Genomic DNA, 25,485 nt, shown 5'->3' with positions numbered 1-25,485 from the left:
AGTGAAGTATCAACGTTATGAAGCAACTCGGGTATAGAAGGGCATTGGCCATTTGGGGAAAATAAGAAAAAAAGAGAGTAAATGAGCAAACACCCACCTTTTCACCTTGAAGAAAAAAAAGAGAAAAAGAATACAAGGATAATAAGAATAACTAACTGAAGTGAAACCCAGTTTATTTTATGATCAGCCCTATTCTGTAAGATTTCTTTGTGATCTAAGTTACTGAACTTAGTGATAGAGCGCTGGAGATAGTGGTTTATTTTAGAGTGTGTTGCAGAGATGATGTCCAGTATAGTACAACTTTTAACAAAAATTGCCTTTTTGCCTTAGGGACAAGCTTCTGTGAATATGATTCAAGATCTGGCCTGATACCAGCCTAATGAAGCTCTACAATTTATCAGATCTTCTGTTTAGATTTTGGTGAGCACCATCTGTGACTAATGCACCAAGATTTCTTCTTTATAGAGTCCAAAAATACAAAATGGTGATTCCAGGAAAGATGACACTGATGTTCTTCCAAACTGAATTCTGACAGAGATAACGTTTAAGAATATGCATGCAGACCTAAAGCAGTTCTGGAAATGTTACAGTACTTTGTGTATTTCCATTTTAATGATTCATTTGTGTTCAATCTGCTCTTTAATTAGCCTACATTTTTTCTGAGCTCTTCCAAAGAGTAAGGAAATGGTATAGAAAATTTGTCTGAACAAAGCATTTACCGGAAAGGGATTAAATCAAAATCATTACATCCAGGTATGTAAAAACTCAAGTTCGAATCAACATCCTTTTTTTCTCAGCTCCCAGTATGAAGCTGGCATGTGAACTAGGTTTCTTTTCAGTAGGTTGACTACAGTGCTCACATTCAATCGTTATACTATTTGCAAAGGATGAAGCTAAGTGTTGTTAACTTTGTTTTCAACCTACTACTTTTTCTTTTAGATATCCAGTTGTGATTATGTGCCAAACTAGCTGTACTACCTGAAACAAACAAAGCCCCTGTCTCTTACATGGCAGTTTGGTAATCTGAGCTAAGATTTGCAGCTGTTTGGTTGAACTATAAACCAGTGAACCATAAAGCTTCTGTAACATTTAAGATTACAGAGTGCTGACAGTAAAGAATTGCTCCAAAACTATGCTCTGTTCTGTTACCTACTATAAACTAATCCTTGCAGGTAATTCTGAGCTTCAAACAGACACACTGAAGAATATAAAGGAACAATATCGTAACTAAACTGCTATTAAAATAACACTGCAATGAATCTGTTTTTAAAGGACTGCCATACCATGCTATTCTCTGAACCAAAAACCCCCTATCAAACGGGGCTAAAAAGTCACAGGCCTTGAGTAGATTCAACAAGATCCATAATTAATGTCATGTGCTGGAATCCCAACTTCTCCTCCAGCTTTTATGTATTTATCAAGGACTTTTATGTTTAAATTTAAATGTATGTGAATGTGTGTATATACTCATGTCCACACATCCACGTGTGTGTGGTGTACATGCATGTGCATACATGACAGGATGTCTGCATGTATGTGCATGTGGAGTGTATGGTGCATCCAGTAAAATGACAGTACAGGATATGTGATGGAGGTACAACATACTCTTTAAGAGGTGTTCCCAAATTCTTATGGTAACAGTTTTCCTCCATTATACAGAATATTTTGCTTGTGACACCTTTTCCAAAGACTTCCACCTGGCCTTCTCTGTTGTTTGTTCACTCGTAACAAACCTAACAGTTTTAGAAAACTGTCAAAAATCTTTATTTCATCTCTTCAATTCTGCTAGTCCTAGTCATGACAAGTAAATATTTGGACAGAAGAATAATGCCTAGAGTGAATTTTGTGAAGAAGTCCTCAAGCTCTGCATTTATAGACACAACACTTTGTGACCTAGTAGCTCTCTCCATCTTTACTGACAATTTCCACATACAAAAATGTCAGAGCTGAAACTGCACTAGATTTCAGTACTGCATGAAGCACATTAGAGCCAAACCTGAAGGATATATAGACAGTGCCAAAAAGGGGAAGAGCATGACAACACAATCAAGTCACTCCAATGCTTACTGGGTTAACTTCATAATGCAACTTTATATGATGTTATGGCAGAAGACTGGATAGATTTATGATTTAGCAACACATACAGGCACTGAGAATTAACAAGATTTCCCTTTGGAAACAGAACCTCTCTAGGTCTGGTGTCAGACCAATTAGGACACAACCAGAAGTGATATTTACTTGAGATGATTTGGACAAGTGGGATAACTTTGCAGTCATTTATAGAGGCAAGAGGGCTTCTCTCATTTCTTGATGTACTGCCTACTACATTCAGTCCATGTAGAAAATTAAAATGTAGATGAAAGAATGTGATTGAGGTATTCAGAAATACTTCACAGTGCTTTGACTTATGACATTTTCTATCTTGGAGAAATCCCAGTATCAAATCAAACTTCTTTAGGATTTCCAATTAGCTTTAAAACAACTGTACTGTAAGACCCTCAGCAGTATCAGATATACTGAGCAGCCAGGGGAACTTGCAGAAATACTGTCTAAAGAGCTTCAGCATGCACACTGCGGAACACTACTGAAGCTTTCTCAGACACTGGTAGGACAAAAACTATGTTCATAAAACGTCTAAACAAAAATGTGTCACAGAAACATATGAGTTCACCTAACTATATTAAGCGGGTATTACCTTCTTATCAGACATTACCACAGCTGGATACAACTACGTTCAGTAGAGTGATGTGAAAAGGATTGCAGAAAGCATTTGACACAGCAGATATTGCTCAGCAGAGTGACTGAGCTGGTCTTTAAGTGAAGGGCCCATGCATTTTCAACATAGCTTATGAAGCATCTGACAGCAACATTAACTGAAATCCAGTATGTCCACTCTGGAACTGTTTTCTACTGCAAGCCACATTAAACAGATCATCTTTCTGTTTTTATCCAGTTAGAGAAAATACTGTACCTTACAGTAAAATCATAGGAGCAAGAGGCCAATATGGTTGCATGGAATGGTGAAAACTGCAAGAAAACAAAACAACTTTCAAAGTTAAAACTTTGTGAACATATATAGACTTACTGTAAGTAGCAAGTTATCAAAGTTTAACTATTTTAATGGTCTTTGTTGGTACCACATCATGCCGCAATAAAACAGACTATATCAATATATTTCTCCCCCATGCTTCTAATTACAAGGAATCATAGAATTAATAATCAGAAGGAATGTTCTATGGGATCCTGGTTTGCTTAGATTTCATTACAGCAGTGCCAAATAACTCTGCTGTAAAGTTAAGAAGTTCTGGAACAGTCACATAAACAGTCATTCAATTCTGCTTTTGGCTAACAGGCTGAGTTTCATCTCATTATATAAATCAAGTTTCAAAACAGCTATGTGACCAGTTAATTATTTTCAGAGAGACAAAATCTGTGCCGTACTGCAGAGAACGTAAGATATATTGCCATCATCAATTCTATATCCTACCATTTTGAAATTATTTATACAAATGGGAAAATTGGAGACAAGTGGAAAAACTGAAGGCAATATAACATCATTTCATGATTTCCCCCTCTCCTACGGGGCATTTTACAGGACAGACTCTTCCATGGACTCTTGCAGACTGGTCTAAGAACTGCAGCAAGAAGGATGCAGTTACGCAAAAATTGTTCATCTCAGCTCTAGCTTTTTGGCAACACTCAGTTTCCACTGACACAACCTGAGTTTGAAATGCAGGTCCCCCACACCATGGTTCATCGGTAAGTCTTCCTGCAAGACTTCTAATATCATTCACAGAAACTATGAAGTCAAAAGTTAAGTCTGGGCTATTGCCACAACTGCCCAAGTTGCCAAGAGAGCAATGTATGTTGATGGCTGCTGAAATCTGCTGACAGAGTTCTCTTTACTATAGCAGAATTGAGGGATGTGCATGCTGGAACTTGAACCTCTTCAGATTTCCTGCAATTTTTTCTGAGGGAAAAAAAGCCCAAAACAAAATGGGTTCTGCAGCTCAGAAAAATGAATACTAGAGGGGAAGAAGTCTGATGGGCAACAAAAAACAATGGTACACTTTCCATAAGCCCCCTTTGCATGTCCACATAGTTTAAGATAAAGCAAAACCATCCTGCCAAAGCTTTGTCATTAACCTTAAGTATCCTAGAAACTTATCCAAGAAAACTCTATCAAAATACTTAGCAGAGTGCTACACATGCAAGTTGAAAAAAACTCGCATGTCTTTCTTTTACAAAAGAAAATTCTGTTCCATTTAGCTGTAAGATACTACAGTTTTATCACCTGAACAGCTGTATACAGGCAGAAGATAACCACCATATCATCCATCCTGACCTCCAACAGATCATTTAGCCAAATACCTTCACAGGTAAACTAAAAAACCGTAACTATGTTTCAGTGTAAGATATTGAAGCCAGCTAAGAATGTGAGGATCAAATGCACAACATGAAAATCTCCTGAAAAGGACTCCAGATGACCTCATGTGCTGACAATGCTCTGCACTGCAGTGAAAGACCATAAGAAATCTGCAGGAATCCTGACAGTATTGTTTGTATTGGGTAGAATTCCTTGCTAGTCTCAGATCTGACAGTCAACACGAGCCCTGAACAAGTGAGCAGAATACAAAAGACAGGCAACCCAAGAGTGTGATTTCATGGTTGGTTTAAGCTAATTTCAGAGTGCACTGCTCCAAAATTTGTGGCTTCCAGTTTCTTTTCCACTTCAAATTGTGTGCTCCTGCCCCCCTCCTTGTGTCAAGGCTTGCAATTGTGTGGTTGAGCAACAAACTGAAACAGCTTAGTGATCCAGACAGAAACTAGTCACTTTTAGGGACAGGGTTTTCAGTCAGAGCCATCAGCTGCAGCTTTATAATCATCCTGTCGGCATGCAGGGGAAGGAATATCAGTAGGGGCAGCTGCCTCTATTGAGGCAGCATCCAGGTCTCTCTCTCAATTCAGTGTGACTGGTGAGTGATACCACCCAAGTGTAGATATGCTGCATCACCTCGAAGTGCTGGTCCACACTGTCATATCTTATGTTCTCAGGGACCATGTCTGTCTTGAAACACAAGCAGTGAAAGCCTGGTAAGATGGAATAGAAGTCATGTACTCTCAGATACGTCTCCTTTGCACATGGATGCATCTTTGGCTATGAAAAATATTTCACAGAACCGAATTAGAGAACGGTCATGCAGGAGTTAAATTAGAAAAAAAGACTCAGCATCAACCACCAGTGGGGAGAGCACGAAGAGGTAGCTGGGATAAGGAGGAGCAGGAGCTTCTCAGGTTGTCTGACCACGAACAGGATTTCAGGATTTGTGATACAGAACTACTACTTGAGTCACACCCTTTTATGAAAATTTACAACTAAGCACAATAACTTCTAAGTACGTTAGAAACACATCAAGGCCATGTGAAGCAAAATACCAACCCAGGATAACTTTTTTCTGCCAGTTCAGACTTCCCAGAAAATATTAATAAACATACCTGTTCCTGAAAGGCTTTAAAAGGATTAGATATTATCTCCTTTTTCAGGAGATTTTGATAGTGGTGCATTTGACTCTCACATTCTTTGCTGGTTTCAGTATCTTACACTGAAACATAGTTATAGTTTTTGAGTTTACCTAAAAAGATTTTTGGATACATATTTTCATATAACATGAAAAAAATGTCATTGTGCATCTAGAACAAATTCTTATTGGTGGGTGTTCTAGTTGTACACAGATCCAGTACAGTCACCTGTAGCCTTTCATGTGTAAAGTTTCAAAACCTCTTTAAACACATTAATATTTTTTTTGTATACCAAAAAGTACGTATTCACAATGAGTTCTATACCTTGTCTTCTGTAAATATTGACCCCTTGTGTGGAAAGACAAAGGAACAGCATCATTTAAAAATGAGTAAGGGGAAGAGTTTTCTCCTTCTCATATTTCCCATATAACTTAGCTGAAGTACACGTTCTAACACTCTCTCAAGCCCTCTAACACTCTTCGTGTAAATACACTGACTTTGAAAATGTCATTTACTGTAAAATCCCAGTAATCTACTAAACATCAAGATGTTTTACAGTGCTAAACTGAAAGTTTTCAAGAACAGCCACTGTGACGTCTAAAATCCTGTTGGTTTTTTCCTAGTAATTAGATAATATAAAGTATTACTGGTTTCCAGAAAATTTGTGTAACAATTCAGTGATGGGCAATGGGAAATAAAGTACAACTTACCTTTACTCTTCTGATAGCATAGGTATGACCAAGCAAGACGAACACTGGTTGCCGGATGTTCCTCAAATCCCAGCCTTTCAAGCTACAGTCAACTGCACCAGTTACCAGCAAGTTCTGATGATTTGATGAAACCCAGACATATCATGACAATTTAATTGTTGGATAAAAAAGTTAGATAAATCAAAAAATACAGATGAATAAATCATAAATGAAGTGATGTCCTCAGTGTGCAAATTAAAGAGCACACAGAAACACAAACTGGTTTTCCTCTATTAACTACTCTGCCCGTACACAAAAGAGTAAGCAAAATCTCTGATCTGCTTGGGCTGACCATCTGTTAGAACAAAGCTCTTCTGGAAATGTAATAGGGAATGAGAGCAACAAAGCAACTATACATATTTTCATAAAGAGAAGATGCAATAATGTTGCAGTAAAACCCCTTGCTATTTAATGAGAGTGGTTCAATTAGCAAAACAGTGGGATGAATGGTTTTATACCTCATCATATTTGCACCAGTCACAGCTCAACACCTCAGCCTGGTGGGCTGGTATCACAAGCTTGACTCCTGGGGTTTTCACATCCCAAATTCTTAAAGTCTGGTCACCTGAAACAAAGAGAAATTGATTCAATGTTGTTGCATCAGTTTTGGGATTTAGTTAATCCATTAGTACTCAGCAGACAAGTGTTTCTTAGCTGTATGAAATACAAATGGTTGCATGCCAAATAAAGCAAGCAGATTATAGACACATTATAAAGTTGGATTGATGCAAGAAAAAGTATTTGAACTTACTACTGCTCTTTCATTAGAGAAAAAACCCCACAACTTCATTTTATTACTAACACTTCCACTATTTTTTAAACTCAGATTTGAGTACAAGGAAATAGGGTAACAGACTTAAATAACATTTAATTAAACTAGGAGCTTAAGGTCCATTTAAAAATGAACTTAGAAGATCAGAATAATGAGAAAGCTTTCTTTTCAAGCATCTGAGAGGTACCACCTAGCCAAATGCTTTTGGCACAAAGAAAAGTGAACAGTACTTGATATACAAGTTGTTTCAAAATTCCTTCAATGAAAGGAAAATTTAAGATGTATCACCTATATTTATTATGTACAAAGTCTGCAATTACTCTCATTTGTTGAAATATTGGAAGATGGAGTAATTCTACTGTAACTGTTACAGATATGAAAGGCAACATGTACTTTAACCTTGGAGCACACACACACACAAAGAGCAATGAATGCAGTCCAGCTTAACTTAAGAGCTGTTAAGAGCTGTTAATCACCTGTGTCTCTCTCTCTACCTCCAGCCATAAATTTTCTTCTACCTCTAAAGATCTTTAGGATTTGTATACACCCTTCTTACAAATTCAGTTCCTAATGGCTGGTAAAGACATAGAAAGCTGCATCGGCTGACGGGACAACTATGCTTTTCAATTTTTAAAATCGGGATTTTCTCATTAGCCCTGAATATTTAGCTTTGTGTCAGCAAAATGAATTCTCTAGCTCTCTAGCTTACAGAGAGAAAAAACTAATTAGAATTATGATTATGCCTATGTTCATTCAAGAGACAAATTTAATCACTAAAAGGTGATTAAAACACTCATGATTACTATAGGAAGTGTGTATCAATACTACCTAAATTAAAAAAACACTGTTTTACCTTGCTACTGAAGAAATTATTGATATTACCTTATAAATATTATTTTAATGCCATTTATATACAAGAATTTTGATGGTTTTAGTGCCCTGTTGGTCACTGGCTATAAAATATACAGCTGGGCACAAAAAAATCATAGTGCTTTTCAAGAAACTGGCTACACATCAAATAAAACCATCCTTAGAGCCACAGCAATATTCCTAATTGCATGAACTACCACACCCTGCAGTTTTCACAAAAAAACCCATAAAACATTGGAAAAGTTTGAATAAAAAAATAAGGCAGAGAGAGCTTGCTTCACTACATGTCGTGAGTCCAGCCTTCTGCCTGCAGAGCTGCACAGAGCTAGGGGGGCTTTGCTCTGGTGTTGGCTGTCTTGTCCTCAGCCCTCCTGACTGTGAGAGATGCTGTACCCCTGGTGGATAAATTCCCCGTCTCTAAGGTGGGAACAACACCCAGTTTCTCACTGTTTTCACTCCCCTCTCCTACTGTCAAGAGGAAGACTGCTGCTCAGTACACGAATAGCACTCCTGACAATGGCACCCTGCAGCCAGCTGAAGCCTCAAACATCACTACGGTGCTTATAAAAACAGGGCAACATATGGAGAGGAAGAAACACGAGCAGCGGGGTTTTGGCAAAAAAACAGGTAGTACACCCATCCACTCTCCATTAGCCTTGCTAATCTCCTTGCCTGAAGAGGACAGTTCGGTTCGAGTTTTAAGTGTTTCTGAGATATTATAATGGACTTCTTAAAAAGCTTTTATTTTAATTTTATCAGATAACAGAGATTTGAAGGGGAAACACGTATTTCACTACAGATAGGATCATTTTCCCCAAGCAAATAAATATATAAACCCAGGTGAACTAGAATGAACTGCTACAGAGATGCTACAGTAGCATTGTGAGGGCCAAAAACATTTGGAAAAATAAGTTACTCGGCCAATATCAATTTTGACACTAAATATACAATTGCCCCAATTATTTCTTTTTTAATAGAAAACGCTGATGCATGAGAAAAGGAAAAAAAACCGGTTATTTTCCTTTTTTTTTAAATTTCTTTGAAAATGCTAGACTTAGCAGTTATTAATTCTGGCTGGCACTACCAGTGAAATGTTTTTAATGGAGTAACACAACATGCAAGTGAACCTTTCTGTGAATAGAAAAGACTGATTTAAAGCCAAAGGCAAATCAAATTTTTCCATTTAAGTGGAAAAATCAGACTAAAAAAAAAAACCCTGATAAAAAGTGCAATCCTGACAGTGCAATCCTGACTCAGTGCACATTTTAACAAACCTTTTTTTACCTCAAACTTATTTCCATTACATATAAATATTTACATTTAATTTCAACAAAACCTGCAGTCAAAAATTTTGCAATTTCCACACTTCCATGACTACTACAAATACCGAAGATGCACTTCTTCGACAAGCATAAAGCAAAAGTAGGATAATAATAATAGAAAGTCCAAGGAAAGCACACCTAGTACAATCATATTCATTAACAGACACTTCCAGTTGACATCCCAAAGTAAGCAACCACAAAAGTACCCAACATTTCCCCCATAAAATATTTCTATTTTTGTAAGAAGCAATTTCTCTATGGCAACAGATTTTTACTGGTCCATTAGATAATTATGATTTCAGAATTGTTTATACATTGTACTTGCTTTCTTTCTTTTTAATGAATATTTGTGAAATCTTGGACGAATCAATAAAACTACACAATATACACTCATCTATTCAAAACTTTTCAATTGATGCTAATCTACAAGTACATCATCCTTATACACAGGATAAAGACTGCCAATGTGAATGACAATGTCTGATAGTGAAAAGATAAAGTTTATTTAAGATTTAAATAAAAAACAGTGCAGAGGTATAACAGTAACTACAAAAAATAGTTAGGTATTTGGGAGGTTAATAAAACTCCATGAAACCTTAAAGACTATCTGAAGGGGAAAAGGATTCTAACTAGGACAGGTACAATGCTTTTCAGGAACCAACTTCCACTAGACCAGGTTGCTCAGAGCCCCATCCAACGTGGTCTTGATCTCTTCCACAGATGGGGCACCCACAGCTTCTCTGGGCAACTCGTTCTGGTGCCTCGTCACCCTCACAGTACAGAATTTCTTCATAATATCTAATCTAAACCTACCCTCTTTCAGTTTAGAGCATTACTCCTTGTTCTATCACTACACACATTTGTAAAAAGCCAAAACCATCGCAATTAAAGCACGTCTGCAGTGCCACTGAACGATTACAAGTTAACATTACTTGCTTACTTATATGTATTTTTAAATACTAAACCAGATTAAATTATTTAGCCTGAATCAAACAGAAAATCTGTGGGAGAATTAAAAGCAGAACTCAAATCTCACGACTCTCAAAACCAATTTTTTTATGCATGTTAAAATGATTGTGCTGATTGTTTCTATCACAGATAATTGTCCTGATTTTGGCTGAAATAGAGAGATTTTTCTTCCAAGTGCTGTGCTTTGGATTTAAGATGAGAATAACGTTGACACCACACTGAGGTTTTGGTTGTCACTGAGCAGTGCTTACACTAAGTCAAGGACTTTCCAGCTTGTCATGGTGCCCTGGGGTTGCACAAGAAGTTGGAAGGGGACACAACCAGAACAGCTGACCACAGCTGACCAAAGGGATACCCTGTAACACATGGTGTCATGCTTAACATACAGAGCTGGGGGAAGAAGAAGGAAGAAAGAGATGTTTGGAATGATGGCATTTGTCTTCCCAAGTAACCATCGCGCATGATGGAACTGTGCATTCCAAGAAATGCCTGAACACTTGACTGCCCATGGAAAGTGGTGAATGAATTCCTTGTTTTGCTCTTGCATTCACAGCTTTTGTTTTACCTATTAACTGTCTTTACCACAACGCATGAGTTTTCCAGCTTTGACCCTTCTGATCTCTCTTCCATCCCATGGGGGAGTGACTGAGTGGCTGTGTGGGGTTGTCCATAGGGGGTTAAACCGGTACAAGAAAACTCAGAACAGGAATAATAAAGCTCATGGGATTCCACACAGAGACAGAAATAGAGTGACACAAATAACAGCTTTAATTAAATCATCCAAGAGTGCTACCAAATACACACAATGCTCTATGGAGCACAACTTACTTAGCAAGTACACATAATTACCAGTGGAAACATACTTTCCAACTGGTCAATTTTAATCTGATACAAAATGCTGTCAAGCTAAAAATCAGAACAGTTTTAAGTTATTTTAGGGAAGAGCCCAACCAATTCTTTTTCTGAAAAGAATAAAAAAAATAAATTAAGTTAAATTTTAAAACAAACAAACAAACAAAAAGTTAGTGAAATCTTTATTTCAGTATTTCCCAAGAGGATTATACATAAATCTTGGGAAAATTTTTTATTTCAAAATTGACCACAGTTATGACTTATGATTAAGCCATTCTTTAGCAAATGGCAATATTGGCTAGATACCTACCTGTAACCCAAGTGACACAACCCAAATTAATTTACTGTAAAAAGCTGTTACTGCTTATTTCTTCTGAACACTAAACTGTTTTATAATAATGAGATTCTAATACAAAATACTATAACCTGAAAGTGCTTTATATTATAGCATGTACTATATACAGTACTTTACCATGATTAGCATGTAGTATAAATTGAGGGATAAACTCATTTCCTGAGAAACACTTCAGCTTGTACATTAGAGGATGATTTAGTAAAGCTTATTTGATGTGCTGGTTTTGGCTTGGGTACGGTTAATTTTCTTTACAGTGGCTGGTCGGGGCTCTGTTTTGGATTTGTGCCGAGCACAGGGTTGATAATATCGAGATGTTTTTGTTATTGCTGAGCAGGGCTTACACAGAGCCAAGGCCTTTTCTACTTTTCATAGTGCCCCGCTGGTGAGGGGACTGGGGGTGCATGGGAGGTTGGGAGGAGACACAGCCAGGACAGGTGACCCCAACTGATCAAGGGGATATTCCAGACCTACGACATCATGCTCAGTATATAAAGTAGGGGAACAAAGGAGGAAGTGGGAGGACGTTTGGAGAGATGGTTTTTGTCTTCACAAGTCACCGTCATGCATGATGGGCCTTGCTCGCCTGGGGATGGCTGAACACCTGGCTGCCCATGGGAAGCAGTGAATTAATCCTTGTTTTACTTTGCTTTTGTGCACAGCTTTTGCTTCCCATATTAAACCGTCTTTATTTCAATCCACAAGTTTTCTCACTTTTACCCTACCTATTCTCTCCCTAATCCTACAGGTGGGAGAGTGGCCATGTGGCTCCATGGGGCTTGGTGGCTGGCTGGGGTTAAACCCCACCACTAAAGCACAAGACTTGGATGAATTCAATACTGTGCTGGTATGTCCTGAAGTAACAGATTGTAAATGAAAACACTCACCTCACGTCATTACATATATTTGGCATAACAAACTAAGCAAGTAAATTGTATTTCAAAAGCTTCTAGTATAAACAGCAGTTCAGCTGAACTGCAACAAGCCACAGTAACTCCACAGTCAGCTTGCCCTCTAGATGCTCCATTTGTACAACAATGTACCATGCAGTAAATTGAAGCATCTTATTCTTTTATCCCTTTAGGGTTTGGGTGCCAAAAATGACCACTTTCTTGCAAAGCCTTGAACCTTGTTCACTATGGCATTTCTTCTAACACATTAAACAAGAAAATAACCAGGCATCATAAGAAGCAAAAAGTGGACCCACGCCACACACAAATGGATGGAATATAAACCTCTAGAAAAAAGTGCTTTGGAACTCATGAGAAACTGCTGTCATAGCTGAAAACAGCAGATTATTTCTTCCATTTTTAAGGAACCTGAACAAACATATCTCTGGAATTACTTGTCCGCAAACCCTACTCTCCAACAGCTCCTTCTTTTGCCCAGTGCTACTTCTGAGGCAGGAATGTGAGCTGAAACTTTAGAAAACTGATGTCAAAGACCTGACAACCCCAAACTTTGGTCCAGAAACATGAAAAACACCTCTACTGAGAAGCTGCACTCAAGGCTATTCTTTCCATCTAAGTCAGTAAATGTTCTCTTAGTAGATGTACTCCTTCCCCAGCTCATTATTTCATGCAAAATAATTTGTTCAATCATAGGTTTTCTTACAATTTGAATACCGAGCACAGAAAGGTGCACCAAGACTACATAGCAGCCTGATTTATGAAACTACAGCTTGACAATCCCTTTAGTACACACATTTATCACCAAGAGACCAGTAAGCAAGAAGAGACTTTTTAAAAGGCAGCTCACTAACTCAGGGCTGGCAGTAAAACAGAATATGAGATAAACAATGGTTTTTAGTTTTAACATTAAAGTCTAGCACTCAATGCAAGGGCTTACAAGAGTGGGACCTGGATTTACAAGTTCATTTGTAAAGCAGCAAAGTTACAGTCATCCAACACTTGTGTCAACATAATAAAAATTTATCAGAAATTATTACACCTTGTTGTGGTACAAGAAAATTTTTTGCCCTGGGCCTTCAGTCTGAAAAATAAGCCTTTGAGCAAAGAATACAATTAATTGATCTAAATACTGATGAATACAGACATTGTCAGGCAGATTTCAAAAAAATTTATCTCCCTTTTTCATAAGTTGTTATTAAAATTATATACTTGCCCTGATCAGTAAACTTAAAGAGTGATTTAAAAAGAAATGCAGCATTAAAACTAAGGCCCCAGTATTTAAGAAAATAGCAATCAATCATTCTAAATCTGGGCTTTGTTGAATCCAAAACATTCATATTGTCACTTGCCAGTGTTGTATCTGTATCAAACAACACTACAGTTATGCAGATAAAGGTAAAATGGTATTCATTAAGTACATTCTACTGTTAAAGGACAATAAATCTAGTCGGTACTAAAAAGGATACTTTTTCTTTATAAACAACAGTACTGAGCAAGGTCTATTGCTCTGCAGTCATGGAGAATCCCTTAGTAGAACTGATTAACATTTGACTAAATATTACTGTTGCGTGCATTTCTAACATTCTTTATGAGCTTCTCACCAATTTGCTCTCTGGGTTAAAAAATATAAAAATAAAAAAAAAATCTACTAGGCAAACGACATAATGACTCATTAAACCCCTTTAGCCATGAGGCTGCTGTTAAACATTCATGTCACTCCTTTAATGACATTTTCCACATCAGTGTGTTTACAGCGTAGAGCAGACATTTACCAGCGCTCTGGTTTGGTGCGGCACGTACACCTGAACATCCCGCTTATCTTATCTGCTCAGAAATTGTTACTGACATCAAAACAGCACTTATTTACATATACAGAATTAACAGTATGCTCTGTTACTATTAACTACCAATTTAAAAAAATTTACTTTCTTTTTCAGAGTACAAATGATTGTACATGAAGATAACAGCATCATAAAGTACCTCACACATGCCTGTAAATGTTAAATGGAAGTTTATTAGATGCTGAATAAAACCTAATTTAACTAAAGCATCAGACATATATATCTTTTGCAATTCAATTGCATTTTATTGTCCACTGCAGACAAGCTCAGTTTTTCTTGTATGTATTCAGAATGGAGACTTAATGAAGCAAAAAAGCTGTACCTAGTATCAAATTCTTTTTCAATTGCTTTATATTGCCATCTTAGATTTCTCATTTTCTTCACTTGTATTCTTTTCCTAGTCTCATAACAGCTTGAGAGAAAGCCATATTTCAAAATCAAATATTAGCTTCAAGCATAAGCTGATCCTTTTGAGCAGCTATTCTACTGTGGTTTGCGATTCTGTTTGGTTTTCTGTTTTCAGTGTTCACAAACTAATTAGTTACATGGAAATTAAACTTCTGCTGGATTCTATGGGGATTCAGACAAAGGCAGAAAAATGGCAGGGGTGTGGCATGCAAAATGTTTTTAAACCTTCTTTCCCCTTGCTTACTTCCTTTAAAAGAAAAAAAAAAAAGAGTGCATCGGTTTACTTACATTTAGTTTAACCAGAAGTATTTAAAGACCAACATTTTTTTCCAATCTGTAGTTTACAACATACCTAGCTTATTTTACTGGTACATGCAGAATTGAAGATGCTGCAACATGAAACAGTTGATTTCTCAAGCATTACAACTATACTACTAAGACAGCAGTAAGTACACGGTTGTGTGTACGTATGTGTGAGGTGGGACAAGAGAAAGGGGTCAGGTGGGGCAAAAGAGCGAAAAAAAAGACACAGACACACAGACATCCTACAATCCCAAATCAGTACAGACTCCTTCAAGAAAGGAATGTTTCAATAATTTTTAATCACAACATCCAAAAAAGCTATTGTTTTAAAAAGTGAGAAAACCCAAGTGAGATGAAAGGAAGTACAAAAAGTTTCCCTCCAGACACATTTCAGTTACTAACTTTCAAGACAACAAAAAGTTGCAAAATAAGAGACCACAAAACTGCAGGTCAACCTTTCCAGCAAGTGCATCCCAAAGAAGGGAACAGCTCTAAATTTGACACAGTACTATCACATTGAGATTCAAGTTTCTCTCCAGCTCCAACTTTAGCTCAATAGAAGATGAATCATCAGTGAAATTTAGCTTTCTGTCCCATGATTTTCTGTCATCCTTACAGAGTATGCAGATCATAGCAAGTTTTAAATGAGGACAACCAGCCTCCTTGAACAGTTCCACTTTACTTTCATCACATGCTTTGACTGACAGAGTAGAATGTCATTAAGCACTAAACAATAAACTCTTTGAACATTAACTGTGTGATATACTTTTACAATAAGGAAATGGCATTTATACACAGAGCTAGAGGGTCATGAGTACTTCTATTAGCCACAATCCTGCTGACCAAAGAAATGACTGCCAATATGTATTTTCTGTAGTGAAGCAATCCAATCAAACCACAAGAAAATTTCAATGTAAACAATGTAAACACTGAAACCTTTTCCACATCAACATGTCATGATTTCCATGTTACTTCATCTAGAAACACACCAGACATTTTATTTTGGAAACTGGAAGAAAGTTCACCATCATTTTGAATACTTATTTTTCTCTTACCTAATGATTTTATACCCAGAATTACACTATCAGTGTACTGACAGCAGATTTTTATTTCACATCCGAGCAGTACTTGGAGAAGAAAAATATTGTGTCTTTTGTGCATGTTGTTTTTCCATCAGTGAGTGAAAACTGACTGCAATTAGCTTTAGGCTCCAGTAGCATATTAGTCCCTTTCAAGCGTCAAAGGAAAAATTCACAAAAGAATAGGAACTCTGTAGTGTTTTAGTCAAAACTTCTAACAGCTGCACCCACTGAGTCACTCAAAGAACAGATCAATTGTTGTACCCAATTTAGGTACCACGACATACAGCATCTAACAATCAATGTTTCCCAAAATTGTTCAAGTGACAATGTATTAGAAGATAAGTTTGGCTTCATATCCTAGAGGCTCAAATTTGAAATAATTAGCTGTATCAGCAAAGCCTTTTTGTTCATCTAGAATGACAGAGATTTTGTATGAGTAAGGCTACCATGGACAGGAGGGTTCTAAGCAGGACTTTAAAGAGAACATTCCTTAGAGCTTGCAAAAGCCACTACGTACTTAACCTTGAACAAACGGTACTTAGCTAGTATTTTGTAGTATATGGATAGCTGCATTTCAGTAGAACTGTTCATACAGTGTACAGGGCTCAAACCAGTAAGTTTCTGCACATCCTGTTAGACAGGTATCCACACGTAAGGTGAGAACATCTGTGCTCCATCATCTGGCTTTCAAGAACTACTATGTTAGAACAAATAATAAATGTGACTTGGTCATCATTCTAGCTAAACTCTGCAGGCAGAATCAGATGGATACAGCCAGATTGAAATTTTATGAAAGCCACACGTATTTTTTCATCTGAATTCCCAGAGAATAGGGAAGACCAGTGTCTCTTGTGTGTACACACTCTCTAACTCTCTTCTATCTGTGTGTACACACTCTCTGACTTCAGTAACAGGAAAGAATAGTTATACCCTCTTGATATAAGAGCCAAACAACTTCTATTTAAATCAGTACAGAAGTACAACAGATTTGAAATCTGAGAAATTTAGGCCACCAGAGTTAATCTATCAATATTTGTATTAACACAGCCCTTCTATTTCCCAGGCAAACTCTGTGGCTCACAGCACCTCCACCCAGCTAATCATCACCTGGGCTCCAGGTATCACTCCAGAGCTCTCCTTGTGCCTCTGAAGCAGGAGCAGTGTTTGGAAAACACTGCCACCTCACCTTTGCCTCTGGGTACGCCCAACTCAACTATGACTGTATTTACCAGCACGACCCATAGCACTGGCCAAAGCAGAAAAGTAAAATTGTTATTACCTTTACCAGAGAAAAAGACACAGAGATTTACAGAAGTACTTAAAAAAGCTCAATGGGAACTGACTACATTTCTCACAGAGTTAATAGTCTACTGACACTTGAGACAATTTGAACAAAAACATAGGCCAAAACACAAAATAAAGCATGTAACATGATTTAGTGGTCAGTAACAAGAGTGAGATGAATGGAAGAGAGCTATATAAAATAACAGAAAAAATTGCCACAAGGTCACTGCTAGAAAACTGCTGATCCTGATTTAAATGGCCAAAAGAATGAACTACTGATTGTAACAGAACCTACAAATCCAGCTGCAGCAATACATTTACCTTTCCTTGTTCCATTTTTACAGACCAAGTGTATATGACACACACTACCATCTGCTGGACAAAGTCCTGAACTAATCCACTAACACAGAAGGGGGCCTTCGGGTTTTTGTTTTAAGAGCCTCATCATGCTTACCTGAGGCAGATGCGAAACAACCTGGGATGTGTGGAGACCATATAGTGCTGTAAATGACCCCTTCGTGGCCTTTAAAAGTGCATAATGACTTCCCCACAGCTGGATCCCACTGAATAAAGGAAAAAAGGAAACTGTTGAGATACACATTCAGTAAGAAAGGAAAGGGTTTCATACATTGAAAAAAAACCTTCATATATCCAGAAAGGACTAAATGAACTTCTTTTAAAAAAGCATTTGTACACTTAAATTGGTGACAACTGTGAGTTCAAGCAACATCTCAGTTAAAGCAGAATTTCAGCCGCAGGGTAAAAATAAACAGGAAAAGAGAATCCATGTTGTTTCTTAACACAAAGAACTATCAGATCCAAAAGAAATCACACTTTTCAGCTTCAGCAGAAAACCAACATACCAGCTTGGCTGTTTGATCCCATGAACCAGACACCACTAGCTGCTCTCCTCTAGTTTGGTTCCAGTCAACACTATATGCCTATAAATGACATAAGAGCACAGTTAGAAAGAGCATTAGAATACAAGTTTCAGGCTGTAGTTAGCCACAGTTTCACAAAATAGACTTGGATCTGCAGATTGCATCCTAGCTAGCTGAAAAAAAATGCTGCTAAAGCACAATAAAACTGCCAACAACGCCATTTACCTGAACAAAAATTATATTTAGCATCTCAGTCAGACATTAAAGGTACATACAGGCTAAGACAAGCATCCAAAAAAGCAAAGATGAGCCAAAAAGGTGGAAAAAGAAAAGTTATACCAAAATCCACATACAACTACCATCACTAGAAGTCTACCATTTTAAAAGCCATAATTTTGACTTGTTTTCGTATCGCTGATCCAATTTTATTCAAAGATCTACGGTTTCCAATTGCTAGCCATCTCTCATTGTAAACGCCATCTCTCTTCAGAGCTCACTTTGAGATCTTAACTGACTAACAATAAATGCTTTTTTATTATATCTAATTCTCCTAAAAAATATATGTCATAAAGTACTCCTGGTTTTCATCTTTTCCAGGTTCTATGGCACTCTTTTTTGACCATCCAAATCCTCAAACAAGTAAAATAAAATAAATAAAAAACTCAATTTCCCTCGTAACTACTCGTTTCAGCTATTAAGGAATTATTTTTCACTGTGTAGTTGAAATAAGCTCCCTCTTCCCTGACAGCATGTTCTAATGCTGGTCCCTGCTTTGACAGAGGACACCTTAACTCCATCCTTCACTGCTGATTTTTCAGCTCTGCTGCCTCACAAAAACAAATACACTAAGGCAGTTCTTCAAATTATTTAAAATCCTCAAGTCTCAAGCACATGCACAACTTCCATCTTCAAATACACATCTTTATCTACTTGATGGAAGGTGCATTCTGTTTTGTCCGGTTTTACCTCACTCCAAAGTGATTCAATAAGCTCAGCAGGACATGAACCATTTCAGTGTAAGGCGGATAAATAATAGATAAAACAGTTCATCCACTTCACCTCCTGACCCAAACAGAGCTCCCAGGACAATTCTCAGAAATGTGGTCACTACCTACAAGTAGTAGGTGACACTGCTGTGAACAGCTGGGCCACTAACCACCGAGGATTTGTACTCCACCTGGGATAATCTAGTTCTAGCACCGCACTGGATGTGGTCTGCAAGTCAACATACTAGATGCTGTGTTTGTCTTGGATAGATGGAATTGTGCATTTAATAAGAGCAACCCTGTTTTGAAGGTGGATATGCTTGGGCCTGTGTCACCAGATTAAAAAAGCAGAGAAGTTGAAAGGGAAAGAAATCCAGAAATTGCCAAAGTCTTCTATGGAAAGCATCCTGTGTGAGAAAGGAAATTGAGGTAATATTTAGCTATTTCTGAGCATTTTCCTTCCTAAGAAATATTTCAGTCTATACTAGATCCAGCTTAAATGAACTGGTTTTCATCTATTTGGTTATTTTCCATAAATGGAAGGCAACCACTGCCCAGAGGAAAACAAGGTGCTTTATCTGCAACTCTTCTTTGTTATTTTACAAAGTCCTGCTTCCCATATACTGAAAGCCATGCTGCTCTAGAACCATTTTTTACTAACCCCCTTCCTTGAGGAGCTTATAGCCCAAATATACTGGGACAGTACTTCACAAAAGCCATATAACCACCTGAGAGGTAATTCTTTTGGGTTTTTTGCCAAACCACACCTTTACCGCTTGACTTTTCTACTTTTGTTAGCTAACTAATTGTACTAGTTAAACTCATTAAAACATGCTCCCTTCCAAACTAACTCTTCCTTCTAAAATAGTAACGAAGGAGACACACCAGTACCTCTCAATATATTCTAAGAATGGAAGACATGACAGTCCTCCGAAGTGGCTCCCAAGCTCCTCATGAACATTAGCCTCTCTCTTTACCCCTGAATCTGTGTGATGGCCCAAGTTCAACTCCTAGGCTGCTGCTGTTTGGAAATGCCCCTAATTGTATCACTACATAGTATGCCTCTTTCACACAACAGCTCAGTGTTTGGCTCTCATATTCATAGTCAAGATTTTCCAAAGAGAAACAGCTCTTTGGGAAACATGCACCTGTGTCACACAATTCACGTAGCCCATGTTCAACACATTGTACTTGGGATGTATCAGATCTACTGCACGGATAAGGCAAAGCACACACAGGACTCCCGGCTCGCTCCCAAGCTATCAGCACGTAGATCTGCATAGCACGTGCTGTGACACGGACCTGGGCACATATGGCACACAGCGCTGGGACTCTCAGCGCTCTGCAGCTGCAGCAGAGGCAGCAGGACCTGGGCAAACTCTCCTTCGGGCAAGAATTACAAACAAAACAGACAACAGGCTCGGGAAAAACAAGAGATACTGTCCATTTGGCACGTGACAGGTCTAGGCAATGGGAAGAGGATGAAAAGAAGACAGTGCAAAGAACCAAGTAAGGTTCACTTTTATTCTTTCCTCTTCATGCTATCCTCCAACATAAATTTACAGACACTTCAATGGAAGCTGTGTTGAGCAACTGGGAAAGACTAATAACACAGCAAAAACCTTAGCTGTTAATCTCTTAGTGCTTTATCTTCAATCCTAAAATAAATGAATGCTAGCTTATGGCTAAACAGCAGCAAGAAATGCCTCAGGCAAGACGAAAAGATGTGGGAAAAAATATGTAAAAACATAAAAAATAGCTTAAAATAAATGTTCAGGCTCACTTTACAAGACAAATTTAATTCAAGCATTCTATTCTATTATCTCACAATCCAGTGAGATTTTGACCAAACCACAGTAAATTAGACTAATTTATTAATGAGATTCAGCAGTTGGTTAGTGCTGGAATAAAACGCCTTGTCCTTTGATAATACAAATTCACTTTAAAATTAAAAATGCACATTCTTTTTGAGAGAGGACAATGATCTCATTTAGAAAAAGAGAAACAGATCCGTGTCAATCGTGCATTAGCAATAATAAAAAATGCAGTGACAAAATTGTCATTAAAAATGTCAGACAGGGATTAAGGATTAGGAAGGTAGTGAGAACACTGTCTGCCAGTGTTTACCACAAACTACTAGGTGAATTCCTTCTGAGATCTATCCTCTTAATACAAGTTTATAAAGAATCAACACAAACCTCTCGTACCTCACAATAAACACTCAGCCCATGTTTCCTAATACTGTCTAAGCATGGTTGAATATGTCCAGCTTCCCATGCTCAACTAGGACATGGAACAGAAATGTTTATTTCACAAACAACAGAAGGTGTAGCAGAACTAAAATAAACTTACTGACAGAATTTCAATGAGAAAATGACAGGAACAAACTAACAAAAGAAATTGCTACTGTGCTTCACCTACATCTTTGTGTAACTACTGTCAGCCTTTGAACACCATCACAAAATCCTGACAACTACAAACTCCTCTATCAAAATTCTCAGCTTACACAGTATACGTATTAAAACTAAGTAGAAAAACTACAAAAAAATAAGGCACAGAAGATGGACTCTTGTGTAACTGCAGTCACTCAGCTTTTAGCTTTGTGCTTCATATCTGAAAAAATCTTGAGGATTTTGGGAACAAAAATGAATTTCCTCCATCCGTTTTTTGACTACATATCTACTAGATTATTTTATTGAGATTGATGTCATTTAGATAAAGCAACAGTAATCCAGGCTAAAACTGAAGTTTAAACTGAAGTTTAAAACTTAAGTTCAAAGACTTGATAGAAGTGAATGAAGAGTTAGAAGGAAAGCTTAAAAAAAAGGGAAGAAAAATCACTTCAGGGAAGATATACGTACTACAGTGTAAATATCCTTAAAACTATACAAATATATTTATGAACATGAATATAACATTCTTCTCTACCCATACAACACTGCATAAAGAAACTGAGATTTTAAGAAAATCAAATGCAACAGTATTAAACCAAGGCTAAAATAACATACACTGTCCCAACATTTGACTACTGTTATTTGAGGAGGATCTCACAGATGTTAGGAGGGAAAAGGAAAAGCAGATCCGAGCGCAACCCAAGTGCTAAGGATCTGCATAATGTGTATCACTCCATAACCTCAAGAATAAGACTGATATATCAGCTGTCTGATTTAGACCTATTTAATAAGGCTCTCTAAAAATCACAGTGTGACTGCAGTAATTTCATGATTACTTAGCCTGTAAGGAACTACAGATGCTACTTCTGAATTTATTAGATTTGTGTAATCAAGCAGTACCTACTACAGCATATGAACATGCACAAGAATATGTGCTTTCACTTTATATTCAATTTATTAATTCAAACCACAGACCCAAAAAAGTTAAAAAGCAGAAAACAAAAAGCTGCTTTTGATTGTAAGACCACAAATAAATATTTTAATTATTCAAACATAAGATCATCCACTAAATTTTTTAAGTTTCCTGGATTTACCTCCAGAGTGTGCTCTTTATACACTTGCAGCGGACCTTTGGTTTTAGCCATATCCCAGATTTGCAGAGATCCATCTCCACTACAAGTGATCAACACGTTTTCGTTATTCTCACTCCAGGTCACATCAAACAGGCCATCATTCCAATCAAAACTAAATTGGAAAAATGAAGATATTAATCTGTGAGAAAGCACAACATAAAAGTCTGGACTAGTTACATGCAACAAAGTATTTCTTTAAATCACCATTTTTACCATTCTAAACAGCATTTTTATATATTTGAGCTTCAAATGAATCTCTTCACAATTAACTTACTTGTTTGAACATCAATTTCTACAACCGTATGCCAAAAGAGATTAAGTTAAAGCATAAATGAGCTAAGGACCTTCCACACACAGAGAAGGAACTCTGAGTTCAGTCTAAAACTTGCCACGCAAACAGAGGTACAACACGCCTCAGTCTGACCTATGGTTTCTCCAGGATGTAAGAACACTTTGTTTCTAACAACTGTGGTAAAGAAAGAAAGAAAACTGTGTTGGGAGAGCCCTATCCAATTCACAACACCATTACAAATCTCAGTCACAATGAAAACCCAACAGAAACACAGCCATGAATTTACTGAAGATCTCTACGCTCCCTTGAAGAGGCTCTCAACGCACCAACAATTCACCATATGGGATTTGATGCCATATATTAGTTACTCTGCCACAACTATCAATGACTGTAGTATTATCTGATGGCAAATATGAATTTATTTACCCCCTTTTCACTGAAGGTTCAGCTAAGCTGAGGTCAAATTTCATGGCACTCTGCAGTAATGATAGGAAAGTACTGAAGGGAAAGCCATGCACAGAACACTTTGACAGAGAAGACAACAGTCTGTGGGTCAGGAACTTAAGAGGACTTTCTACCACAAAGTCAGTGGAGTCACTGGAAACAGAAACGAACAGTACTAAACCAGAGTACTTAGCAAAAGTAACAGAACATCTTCAAAGAGTCTTGTTTTATAACAGTGAATGAAAACCAGCTTCTCTGAATATGATTAATTATTTTATAACCATTTCTATGTCCGCCGCCTTAATCTAAACAATCATTGTTTCAAGACTTTCCTTAAAACATTTTAAGTTAATAACAGTCAAGTATTAATCCCCCACCTTTCTAACCTTTCTCCTCCTTCCATCCACAACAAAATCAAACTCCACTCAAGCCGTTAGAAAACTGTATCTCCTAGGAAGGACCTCCACAGCTTGATGTAGCTTCCTGCACTATTTTCAGTATAAGTCAATCATAAGGGCATAAATCTAGGTGTCACTGTTCCTAAAAAGCTAGAACTTATAATTTCAAGCTAGAGCAGAGAAGCTGCTCTTAATTCACATTGTCAGCTTTCTATAAAATGGTTTACACTATGGAAATGTTGCAAGCCAGATGACTTACCATAACAAAATCAATGCAATGTAAACATATCTTTTGTATTGTATGTAAATACAAATACATTAATTTATATGTAAATACAAAGACCTGTATCAGTAGCTACTTCAGCATAGAAAAAATACTTTATATCCCTAACAATAACCCAAAATATTAGTTGTGCCTTGTACTCACAAGTACACAGTAAATTTTTGTCTTACAAAAATAAATACAAACCTATATTACCTCCTGAGCAGAACAATCCCAGCTTCGTTTTGTTCCAGCATCGCCAGAGTTCCACAACCTAAACCAGCAAAATGAAACAAAACATCACAACTAGTTCCCCGATGCCAAAGGAATCTGGGGTGGTTCTCTAGTAGCTTCAGTGTGCAAACACAAAGGGTACCTGAACTTTAAGAGGCCAAACAATTACTTGCATAATTAAACATCTTGTGGTCTCATATTCTCTAAAACAGTAATTCATTTACATCAGATGGTTCTGGTTTGATTTGGGGTTTTTGTTTTTTTTTGGTTTGTTTTTTTTTGGTTTGTTTTTTTTTTCTCTAGTATATCTGTAGGTAAGGTTGAAAAAGACTTGCTTACAAAGCATAAAAGTGCATTTTCCCCATGGGCCTCACATGACAGACATACCAATACAGGATTCCCTTTTGTCTTTTTGATAACACAGCAGACAGAATACTTCCTCTCCCCCCCGCCCCTTCCTGAATATAGTAATACAAACACAGCTCACCAGAAACTAAACAAATAATTCAGTTCTGATAAAACACACATGGATTCTGCTTTCTCATCTGACTGAGATATTGTTGAAGTAATTCTACACTTAGACGTTTTTTTAAAAATTGTTCTGGAGAGCAATATTCCCACTGGAAATGAAAAAGGTGCCAGTACTGAGAAACACTCAGCTTGGCTCTTTCAAGAGACCACAGGGTCACCAGGGCCTGCCTGGACACTCAGGGACTGAGACAAAAACAGCTGAAGCCACAGAATCACAGAATCCGCTGAGCTGGGAAGGATCCATCAGGGTCGAGTCCAACTCCCGGGCCTGCACAGCACCATCCCCAAGAGTCACACCCCGTGTCCGACAGCATCGTCCAAACACTTCTTGGACTCTGTCAGGTTTGGTGCTGTGACCACTTCCCTGGGGAGCCTGTTCCAGTGCCCAACCACCCTCTGGGGGAAGAACCCTTCCCTAATATCCAACCTAAACCTCCCCTGACACAACTTCAGGCCATTCCCTCGGGTCCTGTCACCGGAGAAAGTTATTTTCAGACATTTTATTCACTCTGTGCATGTCTTTACTACCGTATTTATTCTCGACCCTATCAAACGAGCGCTCCTCCGCGAGGGCGTCGTGAGAAGCGCCACGGCAGCAGCGGGTTGGTACTCGGCGAGAGGCAGATCCCGGCGGGCTGTGCAGGGCTGTGCAGCTCCCGCGCCAGCCCCGGCCCGGCCGCGGGGCACAGGCGCTGT

At 37.8% G+C, this 25,485-nt stretch overlaps 1 protein-coding gene across 1 annotated transcript in view; it reads right to left on the bottom strand.

Annotated features, from left to right (window-relative positions):
• The window catches only part of PEX7 (peroxisomal biogenesis factor 7), a 62,591-nt gene that overhangs the window by 17,674 nt on the left and 19,432 nt on the right, over positions 1-25,485 (bottom strand). Inside the window, exons 3-9 of the mRNA XM_017737260.1 lie at positions 24,241-24,298; positions 22,590-22,740; positions 18,099-18,176; positions 17,690-17,798; positions 6,728-6,834; positions 6,231-6,344; positions 2,972-3,027 (exon numbers count right to left, since the gene is read on the bottom strand). Coding sequence (XP_017592749.1) covers positions 2,972-3,027; positions 6,231-6,344; positions 6,728-6,834; positions 17,690-17,798; positions 18,099-18,176; positions 22,590-22,740; positions 24,241-24,298 — 673 coding nt within the window. The remainder of the gene's footprint in view (positions 1-2,971; positions 3,028-6,230; positions 6,345-6,727; positions 6,835-17,689; positions 17,799-18,098; positions 18,177-22,589; positions 22,741-24,240; positions 24,299-25,485) is intronic.

The sequence above is a fragment of the Corvus brachyrhynchos genome, unplaced genomic scaffold (genome assembly GCF_000691975.1).
Source record: "Corvus brachyrhynchos isolate BGI_N302 unplaced genomic scaffold, ASM69197v1 scaffold6, whole genome shotgun sequence".
Taxonomy (NCBI): domain Eukaryota; kingdom Metazoa; phylum Chordata; class Aves; order Passeriformes; family Corvidae; genus Corvus; species Corvus brachyrhynchos.
This window is presented reverse-complemented; position numbering and strand designations above follow the sequence as displayed.